This window comes from Natator depressus, chromosome 1 (assembly GCF_965152275.1).
Source record: "Natator depressus isolate rNatDep1 chromosome 1, rNatDep2.hap1, whole genome shotgun sequence".
Classification (NCBI taxonomy): Eukaryota; Metazoa; Chordata; order Testudines; family Cheloniidae; genus Natator; species Natator depressus.
The window spans coordinates 55,934,647-55,954,441 of record NC_134234.1 but is presented as its reverse complement, the minus strand read 5'-3'; the positions used below and the strand labels follow the sequence as shown (position 1 = coordinate 55,954,441).

Below are 19,795 nucleotides of genomic sequence, written 5' to 3'. Positions count from 1 at the left end.
GTGCTGATTGACTGCAGAATGGGATGATATAATTTAAAAAGTAATTGTATTTAACTTTGTTGGAGTATCAAGCACAAGTTGAAACCAGGTGAGAAGGGAGAAAGCTCCATATATCTTCAATGAGAGAGTGAGGTAATATCTTTTATTAGACCTACTTCTGTTGGTAGAAGGTTCAAGTTTTTGAGCTACACAGATCTCTTCAGGTCTGGGGAAGGAAATCAGAGTGTGACTTTCAATGGGCGTTGGGCACGCAACTCTCTTCAGCTTGGTCTACTAGAAAAGTTATATGTTGGTTAAAGGTTGGGTTTTTTTAAAACCAAAATCATTATACTGCTATGCACCTGAAACTGTAGTCTGTATGCAGTTATAAAGGGGCATAAAGGGCCTTATGCCCACATAATTTATTTCATTTCCTGAACCAGAATCAGCTCAACCAGTCAAAGAAAGTACCTTTATAGCTACCTTACTGCGCCCACGACAGGGGAGTGGGTTACCACTTTAACTACAAGTATGGTTAAAGTGGCAACACTTCCTAGTGTCGACAAGTCCCTTTGAAAAGCCCAGGCAATCATCCTTCCCATTTCATCCCAGCAGATCTCAAAGTACGTCTCAGACTATATTCGACCCAGGCCCCTGAAAGGTAGTCCCTTGTAACCAGCAAAGGGAGGGGGGAGAAGGCAGACTTCAGCCAGAGCCACTGGAGCCTAGCAGGGTGGGTTCCTTGGAGTTTGTGTCATGTGCTCCCAAGCACGTGTGTGTGAGTGTGACTCCCAGATGTGTTTGTAATAACTAATAGGGCCCGGCTGGGGAGCTTTTCTCAGCGAAGATGTCACCTGTGGGACAGACCCCCCACAGCGGGGGGAGGGCTGCGCCCCCTTCTCAGCGGGAGAGTCGCTGCTGTGGCGCGGGCAGGCCACGGGGCGGGCGGGGGAGATGCAGGAGCCGCGCGCGAAGGCGGGGAGGGGGCCGGGCCAGAGGAGCGGCGCTGACACCCGGAGCCCGGCGGCGGAGCCGGCTGGGGGCGGGGAGGCTGCCGCACACGCTCTCGCTGCCAAGGGAGAGGGGAGCCCGGCGGCCTGCGCGGGCTCCTCGCCCCCAGCGCTGGGGGGGCGCGCGGCGGGAGGCGGCCGCAGCCAGCCGGGGGAGGGGAGGAGGCGGCGGCCGCGGAGATGGAGCCCTGACGCCTGCCATGGAGAGGAAGCCGGGCGGCGAGGATGACTGCGTGGACTCGGGAGCCGAGACAGGAGGGTGAGTCCCGGGCAGGGGCGCAGGCAGCGCAGGGGCGGGGGGCGGGAGAGGAGGCAAAAAGGGGGCGCTGGGGCCCGGATGCGGGTGGAGGGGCCCCCGGCTCTGCAGCGAGGGCATGGGGTCCAGGGGAGCGGGGCAGGCTCGCTGAGCCCCGGATAGCCTGGCCGGGAGCGGTCCCCAGAAATGAGCCCGCTTGGCTCGCATGGGGGCGGGGGGTGCGGTACTCCCCCCCCCCCATCCCCTGGGGAGCCAGGCGCCCCCAGCCGCTCTAGGGACACCTGGAAGTGCCTGGGCAGCTCGTCTCTCCCGGGAGAGCGCGGTGACTGCCGCAGCTACACAGAAGTGAAGGCAGCTTGTCCAGCCCGGGACGGCTTCCCCCGTCCACCCCCAGTTCGCTTGCCCGGCTGGCGGCCGCACGAGTCGGGGGGAGGGGGGGGTTGGCTGGCTCAGCTTCTGCGTCTTGCTGGTTTGATTCCCCCCCCCCCCCATCTCGCAGCGAGACGGACAGAGATGCTGCTGCACTTGTTGCTTTTCTCCGCTTCCTCTTTTCTTTTGGTCCTGCTCCGAGAGGCAGCAGCGGGTCCGCAGCTCGCTCCCCTGTTCTGTGTCTTGCCTGGTGAGTTAAGTTCAAGCTTTGCACTATCAGCGTTACGTTGCGGATTGGGAAAACGCTGAGCTGAGTCTGGGCTGGATCATAAATACTCAGGGTAGTTGCTCCCTAGGTTTGGCTTTAGATCAGGGCACACAAAAGATGTATCTATAATGACAGTCACAAATAATCATTACATGTTGGTGCAGCTGGCCTGCCCCAGAGTGCCCCTTTGATTTCGACTCAGTTTTCCTGGCTGTTTGTTATACTGTATTCCAGAAAGGCCCATACAAACAAGGGAGTGTGCAAGCCCACAGCAGGGGCTCTCAGGGGACATGCACAGGAGCTGAAATGTACTGCTGTGCACAAGACTGGGACAGCTGCAGCCAAGAGGCTGTCTCCTTCCAGCTCCTGTCTCCTCCTGCCCAGCTCCACAAAGGATTGGGGTGGGGGGTGTCTCTTAGCCAGCTCCCACCTGTTGATCCTCCTGTTTAGTGCCCTGGGGAAGCAGGAAATATTCTATCTCATAGTATCAGAGCACCTCACAATCTTAATGAATTGACTCTCTCAACAGCCAGCTGAGGCAGGAAAGTTTTATCGTCATCCTCATTTTACAGATGGGGGACCAAGGCATAGTAAATGACTTGGCGAAGGTCACACACGAAGACTGTGGCAGAGCCAGGAACAGATCCCAAATCTCCTGAGGATCAGTCCAGTGTTTTGACCACAAGACAATACTTTTTTCCAAATCCCCTTCTATTCTCACTCCCATCTATTGTTGTTGCAACCTTCTGCCCCTCTCTATGGCAGAGACAGGGTATTTCCACTGCAGACCTATCTCAGATGCTGCTGCCTTCTCCTGTCACCTGGCTTCCTGTGGGAAGGGAGGCTGAGTCCTCAAGTAGGACTTCTGTGGAGGGGACCATGGACAAGGGATTTGCAGCCCTCCATACCTCTTAGTCTCATCTCCCTCCCTCCTCCTGTCTTTAGGGGGAGGGAGGGAGAGCATGGAGGGGTGCCTTTAGCCCTTGGCTGCCTCTTGGCTCTGCTTAGAGGAGGCTGCCACCTCTCCATCTTGTCCCAGCTGCTCTAGATCTTTTCTGGGTCCTACAAAGGGGCTTGAAGGTCTTCTCCTGCCATCCTTCCCTCCCAGGTCAGTACCTCCTCAATTCTTGCCTGGACTTTTTCTTCTAGCTTGGGTCATGCAGAGAGGCATAGGGTTGTGCATGTGTACAACAGATGCTTCCTTTCCAGCTATGAAGGAGTCAGAGAAGTCAAGAGCATTCCTGTTTCTCACCTTGGTCCCTGGCCGCATACAGGAGTCTGGGGAGTAAAGAAGGGGGCTTTCTCTCTTTCCCTCTCCCACACCAGTCATGGGTTCAAATTGCTTCTGAGTCCCATGATGAGATTCAGGAAAAGAGGAGGCACCTTGAGCTCAACTGGTGCTGGTGAATTATACCCTCTGCAATGTATGAGATCCATGTCACTATGCTAGTGTATAAGACCAGAAGTGTGACAAAACAGTGAAACAGATTCTGCCACCTGCTGTCAGATGCTGGGTGTACAATTTCAAAATAATATTATTACTGGTTTTAAAAAAAAGGGATTCAGCTGTATATGGGATTTGGTTTATGATTTCCTTTTATATTCATTGTAATCAAATGAGCAAAATTTAAATACCTTCGTTATAAATTACACATTTTTCTGCACATTTCTGTAATCCTGAGAGATTGTGGGCTATTTTTCCTTTCACCTTAAATAGCTACAATATTGTGGACATGACTAGTCCCTGCAAGTTAATGTTTTTTATCTGGCTTCAGCATAAAGGAAAAAATCCACACTTTTTTTTCTATTTGTTGGGCAACAGGCTTTTCATTTCACCCTCTGGGAATCTGGAATGCGAATAAAGGGAAAACAACATAATCAGCTAATTCATAGCTGGGTCAAAGTTCAGAAAATCCTTGACATGTCAAGTCACTTTTAATTTACCATGCTCTTCCAAAACAGAAAAACCTGTCTTTTGTTGGAAGGGGCACTTGAAAGGATTTGCCCCAGATGGTGACATTAGCCTTTAGACCTTAGTGATCAGCGTGGCAGCTGCTTATGTCTGGTGTTGATGAGCTGTTAATATGGATTATTTTGTGTCACATCCCTGTCACACTTTTGACACTGGAACATGTAGCTTTAGAAGAACGCACTGTTTTGCAGAGTTTTAACCATGACATATGGTAATTATCAACTAGAATGCTTTACACTGAAATATGTCTTCAAAAGAAATAGGCCATTGCATTTTCATTATTTTACTATGTTTAGCAGATGTTAGTCTGTGATAAACATGTGAAAGAGGTACATGCAACTATATTTTTATTTTTGTTTACTCACCAAATCAACTGCTCATATTTAGGCTTGGAAGGATGAGATTTTTTTTTTTTTTTTTGGTAAATGTTGATAAACGTTGATTTCACCGTACATACACAAACGGATGAAAATATATTTCCACCAATAGTAGAAATTTACAGATAAGTTCTCAAGCAGTTCCTGCTTAGCCAATTAGAGTTTGGTGGAAGTCTATTTACTTTGTATATTTTGACATGTTGTTGACAATTTGTGTTTTAATGGTTATAAAGTTTAACTTTTTTAATCACAACGGCTGTCATTAAATAATTTTGGCTGACTCACCCGTGATTTCCGTCAACTGTGAAAATTTAAATGGATAAAAAGTGTTTAAAAATAATATCAATATTATGTGTCAAAATTATATAAAAATTGAATTCTATCAAGGCTACTCATATTGTTTGCTTATTACTCTTAAAGCAGAAATAGGGTTTTCTGTATCTTCATCATAGTATTGCAAAAACTCAGCTGGTTTCCTTGTTATGTAGCTATTTCAGTGATGAGAAAGAATCAATTGACACCTATTTTTAAGTTCAACAATCATACTATGAAAGTATTCTTAGAACAACTGTCAAAATCATTCAGTAGCAGTTTTATTATTATACATCAAGTGGTCTCTTTCTATCATTCTGTGAATAATAGTGTTGACACTCTAGCAAATCCAGGCTTTGTGAACCGTTTTCATCTCTATTCAAACATGAGCTTTATATATATGTATTGCTAAAACTGTTATATAGCAACTAACTACCACTATAATTCATGAAATAGTTCCATAAAATGTGTTTTTCTTCTTGAGCTGATGCTGCTGTTAGCCACAGTAGTAGGCAAACCCCTATTCTACAGCAGAGTTTGATTCCAGTTTTAAACCATCGTTTTACAAATCCACTTGAATGTATCTTTGTGCTATTGTATGTTCTTCAGTTGATCAAGTTGGAAAGCAGATCAAAACCAGTATATTTTAAGTTACTGAATCCAGTAAGACTGGATTGGGCTGAGTTGCCAAGTACTTAAATAAAGAGAATAGAACATATAAACCAATTAGTTTGTATTGGCTGTTTATTAATGAGATTTGAAAGAGTTCCAGCATCACCTTTGGCTAAACTAAATGTATCTGTTTCTCAGAACAATGTAATTCTTGATTTTCAAAATCACTGCCTTTTTTCAGTTGTTACTGAACACTCTTCTCTGCCCCCAAAACCAAGTGCCACCATATACAGCTGCAATCTGTGGCAGAACACCCATTGATATTGAGGAAAGCTGCATGTTTAGAGAGAGAGAAATATACATGGCCTTATTTTTTTCTTATATATAGCCTCTCCTTTAATTGGAAGGAAGGGTGGGGGAAGCAACAAATAAGGAGGATGGTGACATATATGTATGCAAATGAAAAATTAATACTAAACTGTCTGAAAGAGTGACTTGCATTAATATGTTTTCTTTGTCTTAGTTCTACTAAAATTAATCCATGTGGCTTTTATGATTCATGACCTTTTATATGAACCATAAGGCACAGTTTTCTGTGCAGTGCTATATTTTTCGTTAAAAATACCAAAACAAAGTTATCTTTTAAAATAATTTTAGAATTTGTTGTGCATATACTTTTTAATGCTCAGGACCTATTCTTGCTGTCTTTTGAAGTCAATGATAAAACTTCAATTGAATTCAGTGAGTGCAGGATTGAGGTCTGTAGTAAGGTTTTTAATGCATGTGAAAAGCTTTAAAGAGTTAACAACTTGCAATATTAATTTACTAACATATTCAAAGCTCTAATTTTCCCCTTCTTTAATTAGAAGTTATTTGAAACTGCGACTTTAAGAATCTTTTCCACTTACATTTCAAATAATTAATCCTTTTAGTGAAAGTCAGGAAAAAACACCCATATAGAACATAAGAAGAAAGGCAGTTATAACTTACTGTATGGACAAAATATAAATGTTCCACTTATATATGTCCTCATGGTTACATTTCAAATTGAATCCACTGCTTATTAAATTGTAAAGCTCTTGCCTAATTTTGGGAGGCAGGAAAACAGTGGTGTTTGTGCAATGCTTGTGTCAACATGGAGAAACCCAAGCTGGTGTCTTTTTTTTTAATCTTATTTGAACATGCATCATATATCAGATATTTTTAAAAGTATATTTGACAAATTATGAACACTTTTTGCACCTGGCTGCATTGTTACTTGTTAGTTTTTTGTGCATTAAATGTTTCCTTAAACATCCCTTTTCATCATTGTGTTCTCACAGTTGATCACTACATGGCATATGTGAGCTTCTTGACCATGCTACTGTTATGTAGTGGTGCTACTCGGGGCTCTGTCACTGGCTCACTACTTAACCATGGATAAGTCCTTTAATCCCTCTACCATGGTTTACCTAGCTGTAAAATGGGTGTAAAATACTTACATGTCGGAACAGAATTAAAATAATCTATTTAATGTTAATCTTCAAACAGGCCACAATGCTTAAAATAAAATAAATAGTTTCATGAGTTGATTTTATTTATTTTTTGGTGCCACACAGCTCAGCTTACAGACACTCACTTATGAATTTGTACATTTGTGTGTTAAGATACATCTACACAGGGGGGAAAATAAAACCCACAGCAGAGAGAGTCAGAGCCTGGTTCAACTGAGTTGAGCTCGCTAAGTTCGTGTTACAGGGCTAAAAATAGCATTGTAAACATTTGGGCTGGAGCCCAGGCTCTGAAACCCAGCTCACCCGTTCAATGATGGTTCCCCGTTTACAATTACATTTTGAGACCTACCAGTTAGCTAGTTTTTAATCCATTTAATGAGTGCCATGTTAATTGTATATTCTAGTTTTTTAATCACAATGTCATGTGATACTTTGTTAAACACATTACAGGAATCTAAGTATAGTATATCAACATTAATGGTCCAGCGAGCTCCTCAGGCAGCTCTTTTAAAGCTCTTGAATGCAAGTGTTCTGGATTTGCTGATTTAAAAATGTCTAACTTTAGTAGCTCCTATTTAACATTCTCCATAAATACTAGTGGAATGGAAAGAGTATTCTTATCACCATATGATGAGAGTATATCATCTGTTTTCCCCAAATACAGAACAGAAATATTCAATTCACATGTCTTCCTTTTCTGCATTATTATTTAGTCTACCTTTTCATCTAATCATGGACCAATACCATTGTCAGGATTCTTTTTGTTCCTAATATATTTTAAAACTCTTTCTTATTGTCCTTAACTGTGCTGCCATAGATTTCTCCTTGTGTCCCTTTGCTTCATTTATCAATTTTCTACAATGCCGTCTTGATTTATATTCATATTATCAACTTCCACCTTCTTCCATTTGTTATATATTTATAGCTGCCTTCACCTCCCCTCTTAACCAGGTCATTTTTTAAACCAGTATGGCCTTCTTTCTTGATTGTGGCGTTTTTGGCATCTGTATGGTGTTCATAAACGATTCCCAATTATCATTCACATTTTTCTGATTAAATCCTTCCTTCTAGCTGATTTGGTTCATCCCTCAGATGTCAGTCTCACATCATATACGTCCATTTATGTATAACTCTCAGGAGAAGAAAAGGAGGACTTGTGGCACCTTAGAGACTAACAAATTTATTTGAGCATAAGCTTTCGTGAGCTACAGCTCCTCATGAAAGCTTATGCTCAAATAAATTTGTTAGTCTCTAAGGTGCCACAAGTCCTCCTTTTCTTTTTGCGGATACAGACTAACACGGCTGCTACTCTGAAACCTCTCAGGAGAAGAAACCGTTGCTGCTGTAACCTATTTTTAAGGACTGTTTTTACCTTTTGGTTTTTTTGTAACTTTCACATATCACTCTTGTCATGGCACTGTACAGAATTCACCTGTGATTTGAGTATTCAAACATTAAATGGAGCTTTTGTCACAGATTGGTATTGAAATGATTTCTGCCACCAGACATCACCAATGTAATGCAAAAGTTCCAGTGTGCTTTTTCATATCTCAATAGAGAAACTTGCTAATATATTATTATAGATATGGTCCTTGAAAGCAACTTTTACGTAGACTTTAATAACTGAATTTTTCTAGCAGGGAGATCTGTACTGACGTCTACTATAATTGAGCCAGAACAGTGTATGCATTATTGGTTAGTGGTTCATTCCTTTGGTGTACTGTGTACTACTATTTAAAGAACAAGGTACAAAATCATAGGCAGGTAAGCATCATGCTTTCAGCCACCTGAGAAATACACCAGAAGCTGCGTGGCACATACTGGTGTGGTTATTTCTATTCCACTGTATTTAAAATATTATAAATAGCAGTTTAAAGCACAGGAAGAATACTGCTACCAGAGGCTCTCCAAAACCATTAAAATGTTAGTAAACATCCCTTTGTAGTAGTTAAATTGAGACACAGATGGTCATATTGTGAACTTTCTCTGTCTGGTAGAAATCCAAAGCAACTTCATTAAAATACACTGTTATCACTTACACTAATGCAGTGATCTCAGTTACTCTGGTGGAAATCCAGTGAAGTTAGTAGAGTTGCTTTGGATTTATACCAATGTAAGTGAAATCATAATCTGATCCATAGGAACTGAGTGACTTGCTCAAGGTCACACAGCAAGCTGGTGTCAGAGTCAACAGTAGAATCTAGTTCTCCTGACTCATAAGCCTGTAGTTAAATCACTATACCGTGCTCTTCCCCATGTGCCTATTTAATAATAGTTTATTTAAGGATGAAAAGAAGCCTCTTAGGCATAACTGTGATGTGAAAGAATAGTTCCTAGGTAAAAGGCGATAGGGAAAAATCTCAGTACAATAGGTGTCATCATGCCAGTGCTGGGCAAGAAAAGGGAGCAGGCAGCAGGAGGGCTGTCAGCTCTTACATAATTTCTTTTTCCTGGTATAAAGAAGCCTTGGAGAAGGAGACTTTTAGACATGGGAGGGAGGAGAGGCTGTTAAACCTAGAAATAGAAACAATGACTGGACAGTGAGTAAAACAACCCTTCACACACATAATACACACCTTGCTTCAGAGCCTTTGTTACTCCACTACCTCCCCCTAAGATACCTGGAAGGTCTGAAAATGATCCTGTATAGGAGATGCATCCTCCTTACCCATTCTTGCCTGAATTTCACCTTCCATTTCACCTTTAAAGGGTAACATCCTTCATTTAAAACATGCAGAAGTAATGGCTGCTACAAAGTCTGGCCTCTGTCCCCAGTACTGCCCAAGACTGTGGCCCTGATACTTCACCATTAAGGTCAATGATAGCTTTGCCATTGACTTCAATGAACATAGGATCAAGCCCTATAACAGCTGCTATTGCTCCACTAGTCGCTTCTTGCATCCCTTCCCCAGTCTATGTTCAGACCACAGAACGCTTTCCCGAGGGAACTGGTAGAAGCCCCGTCACTTGGAACATTTAAAATGGGGATGAGAACAACATCAGTACATGAACTAGCAGGAATAAAACGACATTCCGGGAAGCTGGGGCTAAATTATTTAGGAGATTTTTACTTCTATATTTAACTTGTTTAAATTTATGACCTGTCAAAGTTCATTTTGTATAGTACCTAGAATGCTTAAAATATTTGCAAGAGCTCCAGAACTCAAGTACTCCAGCTAGCTATCATTATTAGAAAAAGAGAGCAACATACGGTTTTGGGTTTTGTTTGTTTGTTCCGTGAGCAAGTTATCAGATGTTTTCTCATTTCTGAGTCTTTTGAGTAACTTTTTAAGTTTTTCTGTGCAAACATGAGGGCTAGGAATTTACTTTTTTTGAAAAATAAAAAGCTGAGAGTCTCATACTTGCTTCCAAGATCTGGAGCTTTAAGAAAAGCATAAAATATCACAACATTTAGAGTTGTCAACACATTGTGAATAACCTGTGATTTCTATTAAAAATCTCTTTGACAAACTTTCAGCCCCAGCTCACAATAAAAAGGGCTTATATTTTGATCTGGAAAATGAAATCACAGATTAATTGGTGACCATAAAAGTTTATTAGCTCCTTCAGGAATGAATAAAAATTTCAAAGATTCAGAGTTATATAGTGAACAGCTGCAAAATTAACTACCTAGCCTTCTTCAAAATACTGAACAGCACTAGTTCTTGTTGTGGACAATAAATTGAATAAAACTAATGTGGAACTTCTAGACTGAGGCTCTGTTGAGATATGACATTATAAAGAAGAAAAAAAGAGACAGAAAAGACTTCTCCAAAGGGTAAAAGCCTCGTTCTTCAATTAATCATATCTCTAAGATTAATTTTATGGTTTCCTTCAAACGTTGTGCAAAGGACAATTCAATTTCTCTTCTGTCTACAGAATGCACATTAGAAATTTCAGGTGCAAAGCATTTTTGGAGATATTTGGAAGGGGAGGAGGGTCAAAATCCAGCAGTATTGGAAAACTAGTTACAGCCTCAAAGAGTTTCTTCTCTAGTTGTGTAGTCTCTATAGATATTTTTAACATTCCTGCAGAATGTCCGCTATCTTGAGGGCACATTCAAAATATTTTCCATAGTGAGTTATTTTACTATAAAAATAACTGTATGTAGGTTTTAAGCAATTTGACAGTTTAAAGCAAATTAAATAGTCAATAGTTTCCTTTGCCAAATTTTGTGTGATCTTTTAAAGATTTAAGTATAGTACAGCCCTGCTGAACTAAGATTTTTGTCTTGCAGATCTGAGTACAGCCGCATGTCCTCTACAAGCAGTGAGTATAATTTTAAGACCTTTTAAAAATAAAATCTCACCCTTTTCTTTTTCATTTGCTGTCTGTTAATGTCTGCTTAATGCAATAAAGAAATCTCCAGGTTTTCAAATTATATTACAGTAATATGTCTTGGATCTATCTAAACTCTTCTCCATCACTAGCAGCAATGTGTTTAAAGATCAAAGTAATAATAATAAAAGGAGAAATAAAAAGACAAATAAAAGTGTTGATTGACAGACCTTTTACAAAAACCCTGTATGCAATTTAAAAAGCCTCTTGGCTATTATGTTTACTGAAATCAGTTCTTCAGTGTATGGGCGGGATTTGCAAAAACACTTGGGACTAGATTAACTCTGCTCCCATTAAGATCAGTAGTAAAACTCCCTAAATCTTGGTCCTGCTTTACACAGCAGCACTGAACACACTTACCACTTATATGCCCAGTTTGCACTGACCTTGTATGGCCCGGCCGGGTGTAGAGAGGGCTCATGCAAATGATCATTTAAATATTTCCTCTCACTATCTCTTTCTACCACCAAGCAGATCTTCATCCCTAGCCTCTCACGGGCCTATGAAGTTCACTGCAGTAGGCTCTGGGGCTTCAGTAACCCATGCAGAGCTGTTGCAAGTGAAAAAGGGGGACTGAGATGAGTCCCCAAAATACAGTCAGAAGAGGAAAAAGTAGTCATCAAAGATCACAGGAGGGAGTGGCCCTGATCACTATGTGGGTGGTGTCCTAGATTGGTCCTGTATTCCACTGCCAAGTGACAGCTCTATTTCAAAGCTGTTATCAGGGAGATAGCTGAGTTCCCAGGGAATTACATGTGCCACCTACATGGTAAGGACCCCATCCATGCTCTGCTTGGAACTCAGTTTGGAAACAGTGGTTCAATAGATGGATTGGTTGGCCAGTGTGGATAGGGCCAAACTGAGTTACAACCATGCTCAAAGATATAAACATTAAAATCATAAGAAGATAGGGTAGAGCAGAGGTGGGCAAACTACGGCCCGCTCGCCACATCCAGCCCATGGGACCCTCCTGCCCGGCCCCTGAGCTTCTGGCACGGGAGGCTTGCCCCCAGCCCCTCCCGCTGTTCCCCCTCCCCCGCAGCCTCAGTGCGCCATGCTGCTGGTGTAGTGTATTAAACTGCTTCGCGTAAGAATGTGCTACTGGTAGCAGTTATGGAAAGCAATTTACTACACTACACCGGCACAACGCTCTGAGTGGCGCGGCTGTAGCGCCGCCAGCCACTGGTGCTCTGTGCTGCACGGTAAGGGGGCAGGGAGTGGGGGGGTTGGATAGAGGGCAGGGGAGTTTGGGGTGGTGGTCAGGGGGCCTGGGTGTGGATGGGGGTCAGGGCGGTCAGAGGGCGGAGAATGGGGGGGGGGTTGAATGGGGGCAGGGGTCCCGTGAGGGAAGTCAGATTGGATGGGGCGGTAGGGAGTAGTCAGGGGCAGGGGTTCTGGGGGCGGTCGGGGGACAGGGAGCGGGGGTGGTGGTGGTGGTGGTGGTGGATGGGGCAGAGGTCCTGGGGGGGCTGTCAGGGAACAGGGGGGGTTGGATGGGGCAGAGGTCCTGGGGGGGCTGTCAGGGGGTGAGAAGCAAGGGGGTTGGATGGGGGCGGGGGCACAGCCTCCCCTAACCGGCCCGCCATACAATTTCCAAAACCCAGTGTGGCCCTCAGGCCAAAAAGTTTGCCCGTGCCTGGGGTAGAGTGAGAGCACAATTCTGAAACATGGTTTGGCTAGTCAATGTGAATAGGGCCTCAGAGTTCGTAATGATTAATGTCGTTTCAGCAAAGGCCACAGGAATTAGAAATGAGTGAGTGCCTATTATAAACTGATGCCAAGAAAACATAAGGGGAGAGAATTCTGTAAGGTATTTCTTCGCTTGAGCTTAAAGAAGGGAGAAAGTGAACTGAAAGTTTTCCAGTCCTCCCAAATATTTCTTATGACCAGATTAGATTTCAGGTTAACTAAGTGATAAAATATGAAACACAGTATCTGGTTTCTTTTTTCCAGTGATGTGATATGGCAAATTTTTCTGCTTTCACCAAAAGGAATTTCACATGGTGCTTTTCAGTCTTCTACAATAATGACTTTATCTTCCCCAAAATAGTCTGTCATTTACTGGAAGAACAGTATCTACTACTCTCTGAATCCCAGAAATGGTTGTTCAAGCAAAACTGCAAATAAAGCCCTCTTATCAATGTAAGATGGCATCTCTTCCCCCTAATTCCCTCCTGATTTCTCCTCATAGGTGCAAGCTATTACTCAAAGTGAACACTACAGAAATTCACAAAGATGACTTTCCCACCCTGCAGCCCTAATTCTCTTATAATCAGAAGAGAGCTGTCAAATGTCCTCCATGCACATGATTTTGGGTGAAATGGAGTTTCTCTAGCCAGTTCACACAGGTGTCCAGTTCTCAGACTAATTCCCCAAGGCATCACCTAGCCAGAAGGAATAATTTGAGGTTTTATCTATCTCTTATTGAACTCAGTGGGAATATTTTAGTTGCTTTCAGTTGAATTCCAATTCACTGAGAGTTGTATCAGACCCTTAAAGAATAAAGTTATCTACATGTCTGAATCCTGAGCTGATGTGACTGACAAACGGCTAGCTGTCTGTCTGCTGGATGTATGTCTCCAGTGAGCAGTTCAGGCCTTTAGCCTAAGAATGTTCTTATTATTTGAATGTATTCCTGGTTTCCTACTGTCAGGGATCATTCTCTATATGGTTGGCAGATTATGGGCCCAGTAATAATTAGTATTTGACAAATGAACTCACTGATGAGGCTTAAAGCAAAGTATTTCTCGTCTAGACATTGACTTGTAATCAATTATTTATTTATATTACTGCTGTGTTGAGTGAAAACAATAGGAGCAAACTCATCTTGGTAATTCTTACTTGTAATAGATTAGTACATACAAGTGATTTAGTTACATGCCAGCTGCAGTTTGTCACATTAAATGTGGTGACCTAGATGTTGTGCTGACCAAGGCAGTCCAGGATGTGGTGGGGATTACAATAGTATTTTAACACCAATCCTTTGTCAGTACTGGGAAGTATTATCATTCTGGCAGAGACAGAAAAGTTCAGGAGACAGGACAGCCTTTTTACATACAAACTTAAAAATGTGATGTGTCTCTTTTCTTCTTCCAAGACAAATGAAGCTGGTGTAGCACCGCAAATTATGGGATTTAGTTTTTTATTTCATAGACATTGTATGGTCAGTCTGTTCAGACAGCACAAGAGGAATAGTAATATTTGAGTAGATCAGACTGTGAACTCTTCAGGGCAGGGACTACTTTTCTACTCTATATAGAGCACCTACTATAACCACGCACCAAATCTGATTCGGATCTCTAGTTGCCACTGAATTACAAATAATAAATTTCAGAGTAGCAGCTGTGTTAGTCTGTATCCGCAAAAAGAACAGGAGTACTTGTGGCACCTTAGACACTAACAAATTTATCTGAGCATAAGTTTTCGTGGGCTACAGCCTACTTCATCAGATGCATGCATGCATTCATCTGATGAAGTAGGCTGTAGCCCACGACAACTTATGCTCAGATAAATTTGTTAGTCTCTAAGGTGCCACAAGTACTCCTGTTCTTTTTGCAAATAATAAATTATGATAGCTTCTTTTAAAACTCTTTAGAAAAAAGAGCAGAGGTTAGCTCTTGGCTTTATAAGTCCACATGAAAACTCATTGCTCCACATCCCAATATTAAATCACTTGACAGAAATGGTTTCCATGTCCCCAGTAAAGAGTAAAAACAATGGAGTAATGTTTACTTTTATATTGCTGCTTTCATCCCAAAGGACTTCACAAATTATGTGCGCACTATAGAGATCCACTAAAATGAACTGCCAAGATTGAGGATAGCAACTAACCAACACATAGTAGACTGCAAAACAATTTGGAGAAGGGAAGAGAAGAAATTTGGGGCAGAGATAGTAGGGCAAACCCCTACTCTTACTAAAGATTCTCTGGCAATTTTCATTTTTGTCTGATTTGCAAATGTCTAAAGACCCCTTTCTGGTGAATGGCAGTTTTCTAACTCAGAAGGTTAAAGAGCTTTGTTGGTCCTGCCAGGATTGTAATCTGTGGTTCTGTGGAGTGTTGGGTTTCAAATTTGAATCTTAAACTAGTAAGCCATTCTTTCTGGCAGATTTCTGAGTCAAGTCAGCTGGGCAAAGGTTTACTACAGAGATGCCAAAGAAGAAACTAGGAAAGGTGACTTGTCAGGTGACTTCATTGCACTCAGTTTAGTTGCTCATTGTGAAGACTATTAAACTCTGCTGCAGAGAAGACTGCAAAAGTTTTGTAGGCTACTCTGCCAATACAAAAGCATGAGAAAGCCATAGACCTGAGGGGAAAAGTAAATATGATTAGGAAGGCCAAGAAATAATTTGAAGAACAGCTAGCCAAAGACTCAAAAAATAATAGCAAAAAAATTAAGAACATCAGAAGCAGGAAGCCTGCTCAACAATCAGTGGAGCCACTGGACGTTCAAGATGCTAAAGGAGCACTCAAGGACAGTAAGGCCATTGTGGAGAAACTGAATAAATTCTTTTAATCGGTCTTCACGGCTGAGGGTGGGAGGGAGATTCCCAAACCTGAGCCATTCTTTTTAGGTGACAAATCTGAGGAACTGTCCCAGATTGAGGTATCATTAGAGGAGGGAACAAATTGATAAACTAAACAGTAATAAGTCACCAGGACTAGATGATATTCACGGAAGAGTTCTGAAGGAACTCAAATGTGAAATTGCAGAACTACTAACTCTAGTCTGGTTTCAGAGTAGCAGCCGTGTTAGTCCGTATCCGCAAAAAGAAAAGGAGTACTTTTGGCACCTTAGAGACTAACAAATTTATTTGAGCATAAGCTTTCGTGAGCTACAGCTCATTTCATCAGATGCCTAGTCTGTAAGCTATCCTTTAAATCAGCTTCTTTACCAAATGACTGGAGGATAGCTAATGTGACGCCAATTTTTAAAACGGGTTCCAGAGGTGATCCCGGAATTACAGACCGGTAAGCCTGACTTCAGTACTGGGCAGACTAGTTAAAACTATAGTAAAGAACAAAATTGCTAGACACGTAGATTAACATAATTTGATGGGGAAGAGTCAACATGTTTTTTGTGAAATGATGCTTCACTAATCTATTCAAATTCTTTGAGGGGGTCAACAAGCATGTGAATAAAGGGGATCCAGTGGATATAGTGTACTTATATTTTCAGAAAGCCTTTGACAAGGTCCCTCACCAAAAGCTCTTAAGGAAAGCAAGCTGTCATGGGATAAGAGGGAAGGTCCTCTCATGGATTGGTAACTGGTTAAAAGATAGGAAACAAAGGGTAAGAATAAATGGTCAGTTTTCAGAGTGGACAGAGGTAAATAGTGGAGTCCCCCAGGGGTCTGTATGGGGATCAGTCCTGTTCAACATATTCATAAATGATCTGGAAAAAGGGGCAAACAGTGAGATGGCAAAATTTGCAGATGAATCAAAACTACTCAAGATAGTTAAGTCCCATGCAGAGAGCAAAGAACTACAAAAGGATCTCACAAAACTAGGTGACTGGGCAACAAAATGGCAGATGACATTCAATTTAATTAATACACATTGGAAAACATAATCCCAACTATACATATAAAATGATAGGGTCTAAATTAGCTGTTACCATTCAAGAAAGAGATCTTTGTGAGTAGTTCTCTAAAAACATCCACTCCGTGTACAGCGACGGTCAAAAAGGTGAACAGAATGTTGGGAATCATTCAGAAAGGGATAGATAATAAGACAGAAAATATTATATTGCCTCTATATAAATCCCTGGTATGCCCACTTCTTGAATACTGCATGCAGATGTGACCGCCCCATCTCAAAAAAGATATATTGGAATTGGAAAAGATTCAGAAAAGGGCAAAAAAAATGATTAGGGGTATGGAACAGCTTCCACATGAGGACAGATTAAAAAGACTGGGACTTTTCAGCTTGGAAAAGAGATGACTAAGGGCGGAAAGGATAGCGGTCTATAAAATCATGACTGGTGTAGAGAAAGTAAATAAGGAAGTGTTTGTTTACTCCTCATAACACAAGAACTAGGGGTTACCAAATGAAATTAATGGGCAACAGGTTTAAAACAAAAGGAAGTGTTTTTTTCAGACAACGCACAGAGACAAAAGATAGCCACTGACAGGGGATTACTAGGAAACAGTGAGACAATGTTGGTCAATATGGTAGGCAGTGGTCTTAGTCTACTAGCCATTGTGAAGTTTTTGTCAAGTTATGATTTTGAGAGGCTGCCAGCAGCCTCTCTGTCTATCTTTTGATTCAGTAGAGTTTTGGAGGATCTTCTCCAAATCTCCAGTTCTGCATGTTCTTCACATTTGTGATAACAGAGCTGGGTGACATTTTTCACCTCAACATTTTTTTTTTTCTGAGAAAATGTAGATTTGGGTCAACCAAAACATTTTGTGAATTTGTGTCCATTTAAGTAAATTTTGTTGATCAAAACAAAAAAAGAAAAAATTTCAGAAATGTCAAAACAGATCATTTTGATTTTTCAGTCTTGATTCACAAGGGGATTTCAGCACAGCATTGAGGAAGAGATGCTGCTTCTCTGGTGCCCAATAGCCCAGTGGTTAGGGCACTCATCTGAGCTACAGGAGACCCAGGCTGGAATCTTCCTCAGGCGTATGGACTTGAACCCAGGTCTTTCCCCACTCAGGGGAGTGCCCTAATCACCAGGCTATTGGCTAATCTGGCGTGGGCCTTTCTCAGTCTCTCCCGTGAAATTGTTTCACTTTGTATAAAATACTTGATCAGTTATTGGCTCAAAGAGAGCATGAGCCTGACTCGAGAGCCTGGTGATTAGAAATGTATCTTGATGTGGAGGAGTTGTGGATTCATAGTCTCTGCTGTGGAGCAGATAGTTGAACCTGGGTGTCTCATATCCTGGGTGAGTGCCCTGGTGATTGGGCATAAGAGAGGACACTCCCATCATTTTGTGAATGTAGTCCTTTATTTCCTTTTCTTTCATTTAAAGGGTTAAAAATGCCAAAGAAAAAATGTTTTATTCAATCAGAAAGAAAATTTTTCTGACTTTTTTTTTGATTCTCCAAAAAATTGGTTTTGGTTTGACCTAAATTGAACTTTCTTTAAATTTTTCAGAATTGCCAGCAAACTGAAAAATGGGTCATTTGCATAGCTCTGGATATCCATTCTCCCAATGGCTTTCTCCAAAACTGGGCATTTTTGAGCAAAGCCTTGATTTGCCTTGTAGCATTTGAAATATGTAGTACTTAGATCTGGAGCCAGTTACCAATGGCTTTTTAAGGGATAACTTTTGCTCTTGGCATTTTTCAGGTATGCAACCAATAGGAACTGTCTGGATATATGTATGTATTCGACTTTCAGCTAAATCAGTGAGCAAAATGCATATCTACCCCGATTGGATAGGATGTGTATTTGTGACAGTGTGTGGGGAACTTGAGCTACAGAAAGCAAAAATCTATTTTAACCAGAAACCAATATAACACTAATACTCTTCAATTTAAAATTCAATGGGTGAGAGGTCATTCTTGGATAGAAATAGCTTAAATAAAGACTGTGAGAGGAGGAATAGCATACTGTGGTTTGTGCTGTGGTTCTCAATTAAGTGAAAGGCATGTCACCCACCTGCTTTGCAGTTTATAGCTGATGACTGACCTACCTTTCATTTACTGACTCTAACTTAGGGTGACCAGATGTCCTGATTTTATAGGGACAGTCCCAATATTTGGGGTTTTGTCTTATATAGGCTCCTATTACCCGCCACTCCCTGTCCTGATTTTTCACACTTGCTGTCTGGTCACCCTACTGTAACTGGAAAATGAAGTAATACTTTTGGGGTATTTTTAGGCTGTATGTATTCCTTGACTGTGACTTTCATGGTTAGGATGAAAGAATTATACTCATGTTGTATACGTCATTGAAGCCTGGAAGTTTCATCCATGCTCTTTTTTTTTTTTTTTTTTTTTTAAGTGTAATGTAATTTCTCCAAGGCAGATTTATACTAGTGTAAGTTGCTGAGAGCAGAATCTGGTCCCATATTTCTTCTGTAACTAGCTAGTATTATTGTAAAGTGTACATATTGCTTTCTGTTTATAATCTGTTCCTTTGTTAGTGTAAATACATTCATTTTGTTTAGTTAACTAGTTGACATTGATTGTAAATTAAGACGATAAATAGTCTATATTTAGTGCTGCCTTTCAGAGACACCACTTCTTAAACAGAGGCACAGAAGGAATGTCTGGGGAACTGCACTCTGAAAAAGTTATAAGAAAATGGAGTGGTTGTGACATGAATATTAATCTATTTAAAGCACCACCTCTTATGGTCAGATCCAAAGTTGCTGGAGTCATTAGTGACAAGGAGCCTAAGTGTTGAGTGTTCTAGCCTACAGCTTGGAATTCACTGTTATCATCAGTGCTCAGTGTTAATTATTTCACTTTGCTTTAAAACATGCATATAATTTTGGTGTAGAATTTTCAAAACTGCCCAAGTGACATAAGCACCTAACATCTCATTAAAAGTCAATTGACTTAGGTACTTTTAAAACTTTTACTTTTAACCAGTAAAAATGTTGCTTTAGAAGAACCACTCTAAATATATACCCTGGTGATCTCTTCTCCCAGACACATACACACAACCCCTCTGTGCTCTGAAGTTGCAGAGCCCCACAGAAGAAGATTATCTAAATAAACAAAAGTCTGCTAACATTCAGTGCTACTGGTCAGATTGCAGACTGACTGAGTTGTTTTTCCTAGGCACTTACTGTAAATTGTGCTGACAGATGCACTGAGCTCCAGGGAATGTAAAAACTTCTCCCTC

At 41.3% G+C, this 19,795-nt stretch overlaps 1 protein-coding gene across 2 annotated transcripts in view; it reads left to right on the top strand.

The window, feature by feature from the left end:
* Window positions 1–1,171: 1,171 nt before the first annotated feature.
* The window catches only part of FAM124A (family with sequence similarity 124 member A), a 70,006-nt gene continuing 51,382 nt past the window's right edge, over window positions 1,172–19,795 (top strand). The window contains exons 1-2 of one of the 2 annotated variants that reach the window (XM_074960391.1): window positions 1,172–1,248; window positions 10,886–10,917. In XM_074960391.1, the coding sequence (XP_074816492.1) occupies window positions 1,190–1,248; window positions 10,886–10,917 (91 nt within the window). In that variant the 5' untranslated portion in view covers window positions 1,172–1,189. The remainder of the gene's footprint in view (window positions 1,249–10,885; window positions 10,918–19,795) is intronic. The other variant, XM_074960400.1, reaches the window with a different exon arrangement.